This window comes from Priapulus caudatus, unplaced genomic scaffold (genome assembly GCF_000485595.1).
Source record: "Priapulus caudatus unplaced genomic scaffold, Priapulus_caudatus-5.0.1 Scaffold81, whole genome shotgun sequence".
Classification (NCBI taxonomy): Eukaryota; Metazoa; Priapulida; class Priapulimorpha; order Priapulimorphida; family Priapulidae; genus Priapulus; species Priapulus caudatus.
The window spans coordinates 513,954-527,748 of NW_014577142.1; the positions used below are offsets into that span (position 1 = coordinate 513,954).

At 45.7% G+C, this 13,795-nt stretch overlaps 2 protein-coding genes across 2 annotated transcripts in view; one reads left to right on the plus strand and one right to left on the minus strand.

The window, feature by feature from the left end:
- Positions 1–1,898: 1,898 nt before the first annotated feature.
- LOC106821651 (transcription factor SUM-1-like) lies at positions 1,899–7,350 on the plus strand. The gene is made up of 4 exons (XM_014826540.1): positions 1,899–1,907; positions 2,283–2,711; positions 5,969–6,044; positions 6,339–7,350. Exons 1-4 carry the CDS (start codon positions 1,899–1,901, stop codon positions 6,485–6,487), a joined length of 663 nt encoding a protein of 220 aa, XP_014682026.1. The 3' UTR covers positions 6,488–7,350.
- A 3,114-nt stretch (positions 7,351–10,464) lies between these two features.
- The window catches only part of LOC106804623 (retinol dehydrogenase 14-like), a 13,624-nt gene continuing 10,293 nt past the window's right edge, over positions 10,465–13,795 (minus strand). Inside the window, exon 3 of the mRNA XM_014805889.1 lies at positions 10,465–11,893. Within this exon, the coding sequence (XP_014661375.1) occupies positions 11,094–11,893 (800 nt within the window). The 3' untranslated portion in view covers positions 10,465–11,093. The remainder of the gene's footprint in view (positions 11,894–13,795) is intronic.

The following is a 13,795-nucleotide window of genomic DNA, read 5'->3' on the forward strand; positions in this document are numbered from 1 at the left end:
CGACCGACGACCGACGACGACACACACACGACACACACACACACACACACACACACACACACACACACACACACACACACACACACACACACACACACACATACACACACACAATTTATTCAGCCGAATATTATTTTATTGACACTGCATCACAACTCACTTTCCGTGATTGCACATGATGACAGTAACCGTATGAATTCCAGTGACATCATATCCTGCATTTGGCCGGACCGTACTGTTTATGAACCTAAAATTCCTCACAATGATACATCTTGTATTTAATATTTTGTTGAGCATTCTATTTTTTAATAAATAGAGTAAACGCTAAACTCCAGATAAATATTAGGTCTATTAGAAAACATACACGATTGTGTTGCTCTCTTCTCAGTTAATTTTAATGCAAGTTGGAAATGCTATAAGTTAGTATTGATTGATACAATATCTGCGTGTCTGTCCATCAAAATAAAAAATTGTTACTCAGAATAACGTCTTGGTATTTGAAAGTTATATATATATATATATATATATATATATATATATATATATATACAATATTATATTACATTATATTATTATTAATATTAATAACAATTTCATTGATATAAAAGTAAATCTTTGCACTAAACACGGCTTAGCGGCATTCGTAATTTAGCGTTCTGTCGAAGCTCAGTAACACGGGCTCTGTGCGCAGTGGGCGCAGTGGTAACCCTCCGTCAGTGTTTCGATGTTTTTCCGTTTCATCTTATTTACGATACCCTGTCTGCGACCTACGCATGCGCACCCTAGACCGTATCTTTGAGATGTTGATTATACTGCCATCCGTCAGACGAAAACAAACCAAAAACAAGCCTCTTCTGGCATGCCTGTAGAGCAATATAACAGCACCAGAGCGCCGCTATCGTGTTATATGAGCCTCCCATCACGGTCGGCCATGCCGCCTTGACAGCGGGAGAAAACAGCGGTGCAGTCAGTGCACAGTTTGCTGCACGCACGACTACAGGGTGCACACACGCCCGCAGCACGGTCGCACTTATAGCACGAGACTCCACCGATATACGGAGGGGAGGAACCACGCGGGAGGCCATCGAGGTGTGGCGGCAAGAGGACATCGCGTATAAGGAAGAAGCTTCGCCGATAAATCCCACAACGTGGCGAGGACAGGAACGAAGAACGACTGCTTGTTGATTAGATTAGTTGATGACTGGGAACTTGGTCTCGGGCGTTCCACGTCGGTGGTTCTCTTGCCTCTGCCTACTTGCTTTCTCGTTGTCTCGTCATTTTTCCTACTGCCGATACATGAAGTGCGGGCGGACGCTGACGGTCGGCTGAGACTGGAGGACGCTTGTCCTGTACATGGACTCGTTGAGCACGCTGCATGATGATTGCAGACCCGCGACCAGCGGCCACCACTGCGCGGTAGCTTTATCTCACAGCTACTAGTCTGAGCATCATATGTGCGTCGATGATCCGTGTACGTCGAAGCCGTATGCTTTTATTACGCTTAATAATTTCATTAGGAAACGCGTCGGTTTGAATCTGCGATCGTCGTTGGAGGTGAAAATTTCTCAGACGAATTACCCGTCACAAGAGAGAACGTTGTATGTACTAGCGATAGGCGCGGTTTAGCGCGAGCGATATTTCATCTCTCATTGACTCACAATTGCCGTCTACATACGTTCCGACTACTCTTGTCATTCGCAAATTAGCTACGTGCTAGTATCGTTGTCAATGTAACACTAAATGTACTAATATATTATTATACGTGCTAATATATTGCTGTGTGCTGATATATTACGACGGATTCGGAGCGTCATTAGCACACCTCCCAAGTTCGGGCGGAGAGCGATCGCGAAAGTTTCGGGAGGTAATATTTGCGTCGGTCGTTGACGACGCTAAAGATGACGAGTGTGAGTTGCCGATACAACGAGGAGCGCTACGCCGATGCTCAGTACATGCAGGCGCCTCCCTCAGCGCTCGACCCCACCTCGCTCTACCCGCAGGGAGATAGCTACCTGCGACACAGGCACGAGTACGAGTACCTGATGCGACACTACCGTCCGCCGACCGCCTACGCGCCGCCGCCCGCCGACGTCGTCTACGGTCGCGGATTTCTACTCGACGAAAAGCGACGCGTCGGCTACGAGGAGGAAGGTCGTCCGCAGGAGGTGCCGACGACGGACTATGCCGACGCGAAACAACAACAACAACAACAACAACAACAACAACAACAACAGCAGCAGCAACAGCAACAGCAACAGCAGCTTCTCCTTCCGTCGTCGCAGCAGCTACACGACGCGACGGAGCCTGCCGACGCCGACGCGACGGCGACGTACTGCGCCGACGGCAGCGACGCGACGAGCGACGACGAGCATGTGCCGCACGTGTTCGCGCCGCACTTCGCGCACCGGCACGCGCCGCGCCGCTGCCTGTTGTGGGCGTGCAAGGCCTGTAAGCGCAAGACAGTGACGGTCGACCGCCGTAAGGCCGCTACGATGAGGGAGCGACGGCGTCTTCACAAGGTAAACGAGGCGTTCGAGCTGCTCAAGCGACGGACGTCGGGCAATCCGAATCAGCGTCTGCCCAAGGTCGAGATCCTGCGCAACGCTATCGGCTACATCGAGAGTCTCGAGCAACTGTTGCGTGGCAGCCGGCCGAGCAGCCGAGACGAGAAGACGGACACGCGGTCCAGTAGCAGCTCCTCCGACTACATGGTAAGAGAGAAGGTTTACGACTATATACTAACTATATACGAACTATATACGAACTAGCAGAGTATAATGCGTACATTATAAATAGGTCATAATAATGACTACATTCCAATTAGCGAATTTAAAAATTGCATTACTATATAATCTAATAAGCATTAGCACATACTGATAACGTTGTGAGTTGCCAGTATCACTATAGTAGATAATAGACACAATATCTAATATTTTTACTCTTGTTAATGTTTTGATTATAATTTACACAGGTTAATTTAGAATATTATATTAATTATTAAATTATATTAATTATGTATAGCCAAACGACGAGTCGTTACACCGCAAATAATTCGATTTCTCCATGTCCCTTGCACATTAAAACCCTAATTTTAAAGACACTATCATAATCATTATTGAATTTTAAGAGTGTGGATAGTGTGTATAGAATGCTACCGCATCGCGTATCGTTGTGTATTATGTGAAACGGGCTAATGCGCGATCTAACTAACTCGTATTTAATTACTCATCGCACCATAATAAGAAAAGCTGTGAAGGACGCAGTGCCGATACTTTAGCGTATTATTATAGCGAATATACTATAGCGAACGTTATCATTATATCAGTGAATAATAATAGACTATTATAGTCTATTAACTATAGTCTTTAATAATAGACTATTATAATCATAGTCTATTATTATTCACTCCTGATTATATGAATAATACTATTATAAATTTAAAATTTACCGTTTCAAATAATAAAACACCCAGAAAAATTAAGCGTAAATGTAAACAGCTATTACCGGACATTTAGGAAATATCTTTGAACTTATATGTCGACACTTAATACCAAGAGGTGTTAGTAGTTCAATTATAATATTCAAATTTCTATGAAATATATTCCGAAATTTTTCATAATAATTCGAGCGTGCGTTCGTACCAAGGTATGTTGTCTGTGTGTTTGTGCTACGTGAGTGGGTGCGTGCGTGCGCGAGCGTCTCTCTCTCCGGTTTTCTCTGTGTGCGTGCGCTCGCGAAGGTGAAAGAGGAACTGTTGTAATTCTACATCCGCCTTAGGATTTTATTGCTCTCTCTCTCTCTCTCTCTCTCTCTCTATATATATATATATATATATATATTATATATATATATATATTATATATATATATATATATATATATATTATATATATATATATATATAAAAATTTATAAACTATTTCATAAAATATAAAAATTTCATCAATTATTAATAAAGTGGTGGGAGCACTTTTTTTAATTATAAATTGACAAAAAGTCAATAGGTATATAAAGCTAAACGATTTCTGTCATTTATCGCAATGTTTTTTTTCACGTGAGGCATGCATGGAGGCGGCTTCTATAATTCCCATTATGAACAAACTGATAACGAACCGTTAACGGTGTGAGCACTTGATTCTTCATTGAAAAAAGTTTTATAGGCCTGGAGCGATCGCGGATATCAAGTTCTCTACTATTCGGTCATTATTGACCCATGATACTGCACAGAACACACGCGCGCACACACACACACACACACACGCACACGCACACACACACACACACACACACACACACACACACACACACACGCATCCACGCGCGCGCACGCACGCACGCACGCACACACACATCACACACGCACACGCTCACAGCACACACACACACACACACACCACACACACAACCCACCACACACACACACACCACATACACACACACACACACACCACACACACGTACACGCACGCATGCACGCACGCACGCGGCACGCACGCACGCACGCACGCCACGCACACACACCACACACAGACACCACACGCAAGCACGGCGGCTGCACACCCAGAGCCGAGAGAGAGAGAGAGAGAGAGAGAGAGAGAGAGAGAGAGAGAGAGAGAGAGAGAGAGAGAGAGGGAGAGAGAGAAGTGTGTATGCGTGGTATAGGGGTAAGGGAATTGAGAGATTGCGTGGGTGGATGGCGGTCTGACTAACAGACATATGCGCATACATGATATCATGATGATATACGTATATAATATTAATGAAATAGTAGCATTTCTATTACATTTCACTGAGTATGCGGCTCAGGGCGGCTCAGGAACTGTTTTTACACACACGTGTGGTAATCCGGCCTCGGTACGCAGGCATGTTGTTCGCCTCGCGTTGAATATTCTCGATATCTTCGCTAAATTTGATACGCGGCGATATAAATCAATAAAAGTTAAGGGTCCATTAATAAAGCAATATGGATGGGTGACGGAACAGATCTGCAAAGCTATTAGGCCAGCTGTTGCGAGACGCCACCGCTGACGACTCCTTAAAGGAGGCCCGCTGCTTGCGCGGCTGCGTATACGTGCGTGCGTCTTTACTGCGCGCCGGCATGCTCGAGAAAGAAGATGCAATCAGCAATCAACCGAAACAGATAAAACGCGAAACTGAGTTACTATATCATCTCGCTGCGACTCATTAGGAAGTGGCTAGTGGGCGGCCGGTCGGTTGGTCGGTCGGTGCCATTCCGGCGCTGCTCTCGCGTGTACAACCGCCGGGGTGCTGTCTGATATCAGAGAAAACACAAGAGACAATGTCACGCCCACGCTGCTATCACTGATCGTTCATCACACGGACACGCCGCGGCGTTGTTCTTATTATTATACCGACGCGAAAAGATTGCGAGCAAGCGTACTGCTCCGCCGGTGATGTACCGGCACGCACCCAGCACAACCACTCTTGCCGGCTCTCCTTTAACTTCCTATTACCCGGGATGACGTTTTCACAGTCGGCGAGTTTTATTTAAAGCCGCAGGGACAGGCGGGGGATAGATCCCAGACCTCATCAGTGCGGCAAAGGTTAATCGTTTTTTTTCTCGCGAACACTATGCAGGCAGTTGTTAAGGACCGTGAGGATAGGGTTGCTCCCACTCCCCGACGCAAGCTGCCTAGATTCAGATGCCATCATTCACTGAAATTATATGCGCCAATTTCGGTTAAGATTTCACACAGCTATTTATTTTCGATGCGGACAGATCGTTCATCACACGCGCACGGGATCTGGCCGCGGCGATGCTAAACAGCATCGGGGGAATTCTTGGCTGCCACGGGTCGGCTGTAAAGTTAAGAGACCAGGTGCTGCGTGCCTGTATACTAACGCTCTGCAATGCGGACGAACCCACGCGCAAACCCGCGCGGTCAGTGTTTTACGACCTTGCATATACGTATATTTATATATGTGCATGCGTGCGTTTATTGTTTTAGACGGTGAACAGTCCGCGATACTACATGGAAAAGCTGCAGCACTACGGCGAAACTAATTACCAAAGTGTCACGAACGGTAAGAGATTAAACCCTAACACGTAGGAACATATGAAGGACTATAAAGGTCGCAGTGGTAAAGACGTCTGCATATATCAATTATCACAAAACTAATGCTTCATATGCACTGATGCGTCATACGCACTGATATGAATATCAGAACCTTGAATATCACATACACCGTCGGTTTCTCGCAGCTGGCGACCATAGCAGGAATAATTAGAGTGATGGTGATGATGATGATGTGATGCTGCTGCTGCTGATGATGATGAATGTAATGATGATGATGATGATGATGATGATCCGTCTACAGGTCTGTCGCCAGATGGCAGCAATGCTGCGTCCAGCCTCGACTGCCTCTCTCTCATCGTCGAGAACCTCGTACCAACGACGAAGCAGGTTTCCTCTGATAAGGTTAGCGAGAAGCCCTTAGGGGGACGTACACGTGTACATACTGCCTAGCTCCGGCATCAATGTTTGGTGTGTGTGCGTGAGTTCGCAGCCATATTTTCCATTATCCCCATCGGAGAGCAGAGAGAGTACCCTTCACCGGGTTTACTCGATCGTCGAATTTTACGGAACACCAAATGATACGGACATTATACAGATACCGTCTTATTTTCGCTCGATCTATGAAAATAATGTGTGACGATCCCTTCATGATTATATCTTTGTGTTTACTTGGCCATCGTGCTATTATCAATACCCGTAGCTAGCGTAAACTTTATTTTGATAATAAAGGTTGGACTGGTATTAGCTAACCATAGAATGTCAAAATTAAAACTAATATTTCATTGGCATGTATGGCATGCGTAACTATTATTATTTTTGTTGTTATCAAGTTTAGAGGGCAGCTCAAAAATCCTTGTGTATAATAGGAAATGCTGCGAGAAGAAAGATATCATTCTGACCAGAGTACCACATCATCGCTGTTTGTCTTACAATTAATTACCGCATGGAAAATAATTATCATTATCGTAACGAATCCGATACTGATACGGAATTTGTTTAATTTGTATGGGTGGTAATAATTTAGTATATGGTGACTCGCGGAGATTGACTCCGCAGTTCTTCGTTGTAAGCTCGCTACCGCCATGAAAAATAAATGGTTATCAAAATTGAGCATTGCGAACTCACTACCCAAATAGCTACACGAAAACTATAATGTCAGTATTCTCACAACTCCCACTATGGCAACTTTTGCCTTAATCAAAATTAAACTCATAATTAACCAAATAAATTGCTCACTTATCTACTATGCATCTGTTTCGCAGGATTACATTCTACATTAGATATGTTCATATGTACATTTCAGAATTGCTACTGTCACTATGAAAATAAATATTCTATTGTATAAAACTATACGATCGAACAACGTTTTTTACTTCTTTTGCCGGAAATATAAACTTTAAAAAATCGTTGAATATACACATATTTTCGTTAATTACTTTTTCACAAATAGGTCAGTTTTCCACGATATTGGTTGACGACTAATGAATGTTTAACCATATTCTCGTTGGTTAGGTGTTTTTACTTAGATGGTTGGTTGCCATTATTGTTTTGTAAACACAACCCACTTTAAACTATTGGAAAAAATATTTGCGTGCGTGCGTACGTGTGCGCGTGCATGTGGGAGCAGGGATGCTGCTGCCAATAAATTTGTTTATAGATGCGATAGGATATCGTGAAACGGAGACAGACACAAAGCTGAGATGTATATCTGCCCGTTGTCAGACAGTTTTTGCTCCCGATGATTGATGCAATTTCTCCCCCACCGTTTCCTGTTTTCTTCCTGCTTCACTTTTGTCGCTTGTCATTTATAATACCCAGAATAAGAGTTGTGTATCTCAATTTTCAAGGACCGCGTTTTTACATTGCATATGAGTTTCACAAAAATGCACTCGCTCGAGCGTTGACGATCGCTTTAGTCTAATTTAGTGCGCCGCGAGAGACAACGACAAACCAAAGACGTGTTCGTATAGGTGCATATACACGGAGCATACTCATAGCAGAGACACCTCCTGCACACTGCTCCCATGGGCGACGCAGACGCCAACTTTATGTGAAAATGCACCATTATTTTACCGATTATCAGCTCCAGAAATCTTAGATGTTTATCTGTTTCTACGGCTCTGCCGCCAAGGATCCTACGGCTATAGAATACACGAACATAAGAGAGGCTGTCATGTCTATTGGGGGCGTCAGTAGCTACCGGGCACGGGGATGGACCTTTCCCTGATGTCCCACGTGCATGTCAACACTCGCGTTTTATTGCTCCTCCGATGGTGTTCATCCCAGCTCAACTGTAGCTTTCTGTCGACGGCAAAGCTTGCATGAACGGAAGTAGTGTGACGTACAACATATCTGGTGACAGGCGCCACTGCCTTCGTGTTTTGGTCGCGACTATACCGACGTTCAAATTCTACTACAACGCAGGCAACTTTACTCTAGTCCTAACTTTTTCGCGTATAGTTTTTATCGTGTGTAAACAGCTAACGAAAGGCGATCGCTTCGCCTATACGAGTCGTCATGAAAAGTTTTCATTGTTATTTAGAAGTTTATTTTGTTGCTCGTGTGGTGGTCAGCGGGTAGGAAAGTAGGGGGAGGTACGAGCGAGGGTGTATGGGGGTAATTTCAAGGAATTTTGGAGGGGTGTGGAACAAAGGAGTGCGTGGTTGGTACTAAATAGGGATGTGGTAGAGTGTGAACGAGGTTGTTCGGGAGGGAGGGGAGTACGAACGAGCACTGCGTGTTAGCATATATAGCGCACGTGCGCTTCGGCGATTTATTTTTGTTTGCCTTATGCAAAAGCAAATAGGCATCTCGCGTAACCATAATGTAACAGCATTACAGCTAATGATGGATGGTTTTTCTTAAAGAATGCTCAAAGTGTTTACGAAATCTTATATGGTTATGGTTTCGGCCGGGGTCGGATGCATTTCAGGCGATGATGGTTACAGCCACTAGCCGACGTTAACGGCTCCCACAAGCCTCTGTAGTTACAAGTGTATCAGGTATTGCTTAGCTTAAACACAGCGACGTACTCTAACATCCCCCACTAACATCCCCCACCGCTCTCAATACACTGCTTCTTCGCAACTCACGGCGCAGACGGGAAGTGAGGTGTGGAGGGTGTGCAGACCTTGTTAAATGGAGCAACAATACCAATGAGAAAGACAGATAGAAGAACGGCACTGTTGAAACGAAAAGAAGGGAACCAACAGACGGAAAACAGACGGAAAAACAGACAGAGACACAGACAGACCGACCGACAGACAGACAGACAGACAGACGGACGTACGGACAGACTTGCGGAGACAGACAGACACACACATACAAAGATAGACAGACAGACAGACAGACAGACAGACGGACGGACGGATAGAACTGACAGACAAGACTGACAGAGAGATAGAGAAACAGACAATCAGACGGACGGACAAACGGACGGACAAACAGACGGAGAGACGGACATACATACGCACATACATACCGTACGCACATACATACGGACAGACAGACTGACTGACTTACAGACAGAGAGTGGGGAGAGAGATGCGGGATAGAACAAAAAAGACGTGGAGATTGGAGAGAGAGAGAGAGAGAGAGAGAGAGAGAGAGAGAGAGAGAGAGAGAGAGAGAGAGAGAGAGAGAGAGAGAGAGAGAGAGAGAGAAAGTGAGGAAGACGGGAGAGAGAACGAGAGAGTGAGACAAAGAAGAGAGGGAGAGAGAAGTTTAAACACTCAAGGCACTTGGTTTTGGGAGCGATCATTTTAAAATACCAAAGGTATAATGTTCAAACAGATAACCGGGTGAACAAAGAAAAAAGTAGTTTGGTAATATTTTTTTTTGCATTACTGCAGAGGTTTTCCACGACTTCCCCGTCGGGATGATCCTACCCAGACGTACTTTGATGCATTTCTTTGTATATATATGACAATTTACAAGCTCGCTGTCTGGTTTCAGAGGGAGCAACGAGCTACTCGTCCAGACACTGTCAGCATCAGGTTGCTTCGCTCCACCCTGAGTAAAGCCAGACAGCCAATCGGCCAATATACCAACCTACGTATCACAGTGACGCCTCCTGGTGACAGAAACGAATTTTGCATATACCAAAGCACGCCAAAGAAATCGGTGTCGCCTTCTGCCAATCACAAATCTACAGCACGAAGCTTTCCCACTCTTCGACTGATTACGAAAGGTCGCGGCAAAACCCAACAATTTAAGGCACCGAATGCCAACCCTGCCTTCAAATGCTTGTATTGGGGTGTGGGTGAGAAACGAAAGCTACAACCTTTGATATAGCGTTCACTGACAGAAAGCACGACGAAACATCGGCTGCACAAAACACGGGGGATTCGATTCGTGTTCTCGGGTTAGTGATCTACACATTTAGCAGGGAAAAGACATTTGAAAGCAAGCAAAACCACACACACCGATATGGTTAATAATTAGCATCCAACTTTATTACTGCTTTAGTTATATTAAATACTGCAGTTTCGCGCAATATTTTTTAAGTAACAACAACAATATTACAGAAATATCATCATTAACAGTCAATCGTTAATTGTCTCCTAACTAAAACGTGAAAAAATAATCCTTGAATATAATATGATGGTTATTGTCTCTCCAGATTAAATACGTCTTTGATACGTAACAACAAATAAATTTATCCCTTATACCTACACCTATGTGCGAGTGCGTCCCAGTGGCGGATCCAGAAGTGAATTCTAGGGGGGGGGCGAGTCATGTGAGCTCAAGGGCACGAAGCGCCAGAGGGGGAGGGTGTTAGGCTAAAATACCATTGCCCTGAAAATTCTAGGGAGAGGCGACCGCCCCCTGTGCCCCCCTGGATCCGTCACTGCGTCCACACATGTGAATACCTTCCATACATGATAGCCACATTATTTAAAATATTTCAAGTTAAAAACGTCATGTGATTTTGAATAATGATTTCCATCTACGACTCGAATAAATTGTCGCACATAATTTTCACAAATTTAAGTAAAGTGACACAAGAAACACTGTTTACATAAACCCATGATAACGATCAGCTATTCCTGCTTGCCTAACACCCAGTGAGCTTCTCACTAACTTCCCACAATCTCTTTGTGACGTCACTATCCAAAGCCTTGCTATCCAGAGGCTCCTCTCTGCAGTTGCCGTAATACTTGCCAGACACACCCTCGATAGACTTATCAACAGCGCAGAACACGCTCGTCTGACAGCCTTGGAAGGGCGTCTTCAGGAGCGCGAGTCCGAGGGGGCGGAACAGCAACCTGATGATGCGCGGCGTGTTGACGCGGCGCGCTAGGCCTGACCAGACGATGCCCGGATGCACGAGGTACGTCGACACGCCACGCTCGCACGTCCTGCGGTGCAACTCGCGCCCGAACAACGAGTTCATCAGCTTCGAGTTCTTGTACGCCTTCGCCGGGTTGTACGCGCCGACCATGTTCAGATTATCGAAGTCGACGATGCCCTTCCTGTAGAGCGACGACGTGACGACGATGACGCGGCTCGGCGCCGACTCGACGAGCCGCTCGGTGAGTAGACGCGTGAGAAGAAAGTGACCGAGGTGGTTGACGGCGAGGTTGTACTCGAAGCCGTCCTCAGTCGTCGTCGCGGGGCCGCCGTACACGCCCGCGTTGTTGACGAGCACGTCGATGCGCGGCTCCGTCGCGAGCACGTCCGCGCAGAATGCGCGCACGCACGCCAGCGACGCCAGGTCGAGCCGCTTGAGCAGGAGCTCGCCAGCCGCGGTGCGCTCACGTATGTCAGCAATCGCCTGCCGACCGCTCTCAAGGTCGCGCACGGCCATGATGACGCGCGCACCCCTAGCCGCCAGCTCCGTTGCAGTCGCCTTACCTGCGACAGGGGGCAGCATTGATTATACTCCACTATACTGTACGTTTAGGAATGCATAATTAAACGTGTACTAACATATTAATGATTTAATTATGTTATACCGAATATTGAATCTTTTTTTGTTGGTATACAGTGTACACACAGGCAAGCACGCACGCACGCACGCACGAACGCACGCGCGCGCCTGCACGCGCACACACACATGCACACACACGCACGCACGCACACACACACACATACAGGATTTTTATACTGCAGGCAATGGGCTTAACTTATGAACTCTCCCGGTATGTGATTAAAGTCTATATGCATAAATTACAAATAATGCAATTTCATGAGCGCCTATCCTTGTCAATTGACTTTTGATTGTGTAATAAAACTGAAATCATGGATTACAGCATCAAACATGATATGTAATGCAGCTAGTTAAAAGCAACATTGGTCTAGTATTTGAGAGTACTATAGTATGATAATTATTGCAGCAAAATGGCAAATGCCTACATATTTCTGTTATCACACATTACCTTAAACAGATAATGAACAATCGTGGATGCTCCCACGACACTGTATCAAGTACGATTTTTAGGTCAGTTTTAGCTAGTTATTTCCAATGTGGCCAAGTGTGTCATCCAATATCTGATTGGGTTAAAAGGCAAGGTAACTTTCCAAAAGGTTTGGCTCACAGACACTTGGGACAGTCAGTAAAAACTGAAAATAATATGAACGCACATACACAAATACTACCGTACGGTGTACCTCTCAATTACAGTTCCACTCTTGTGTCACTGTATATCAACTTTCCTTCATAAAAACTAAAGGGCCGTACACACTAGGCGATTTAATCGGGCGACTTTATCGCCCGATAATATCGCCCGATTCTATCGCGCGAGTCGAGTGGACACACTAGGCGACTAAATCGGGCGACTAAAGGCCGGAGCACACCTAAAAAGATTTTCCCAGAAATCGGTTCGATTAAAAAATCTCTTCATTGTTTGTAAAATCGGCTCAGCGCGATGCCTTCCGATAAACACCCGCACACCTACGATAAAATTGGTTATTTTGTTGATGGTAGGCGCCATTTTGAATGTCATGTGACACGGGCACGTTCAGCTATTGGCTGTTCAAAAAATCGCTTCAAAATAATCGGTTCAAAATCAAACATTTGATTGTGAACCGATTATTTTGAAGCAATTTTGTGTAATCCGACAAGATTTTGTAGTGTGCATGTGAACTCAGAAAAATCCTCTAAGATAAATATTGAACAGCCAATAGCTGAACGTGCCCGTGTCACATGACATTCAAAATGACCCCTACCATCGACAAAATCGTAGGTGTTTATCGTAGGCGTGCGGGTGTTTATCGGAAAGCGTCACGCTGAGCCGATTTTACAAACGATGAAGAGATTTTTTAATCGGACCGATTTTTGGGTAGGTGTGCGCCGGCCTTTAAATCGCCGGTGAAATCGCCTAGTCGTGCATGCATGTGCACGTAGACGTGCGTGCGTGCGTGTGCACGTACACCTGCGTGCATGCATGCGTGCGTGCGTGTGTATGCGTGTGTGCGTGTGCACGTATACGTGCGTGCGTGCGTGCGTACACGTGCGTGCATGTGTGCGTGTGCACGTACACGTGCGCGCGTGCGTGCGTGTGTACGTACACGTGCGTTCGTGCGTGCGTGCGTGTGCACTTACACGTGCGTACATGCGTGCGTGCGTGCGTGCGTGCGTGTGCACGTACACGTGCGCGCGTGCGTGCGTGTGTATGAACGTACACGTGCGTGCGTGCGTGTGAACGTACACGTGCACGTACACGTGCGCGCGTGCGTGCGTGCGTGCGTGCGTGTGAACGTACACGTGCGTGCGTGCGTGTGAACGTACACGTGCGTGCCTGCGTGCGTGTGAAC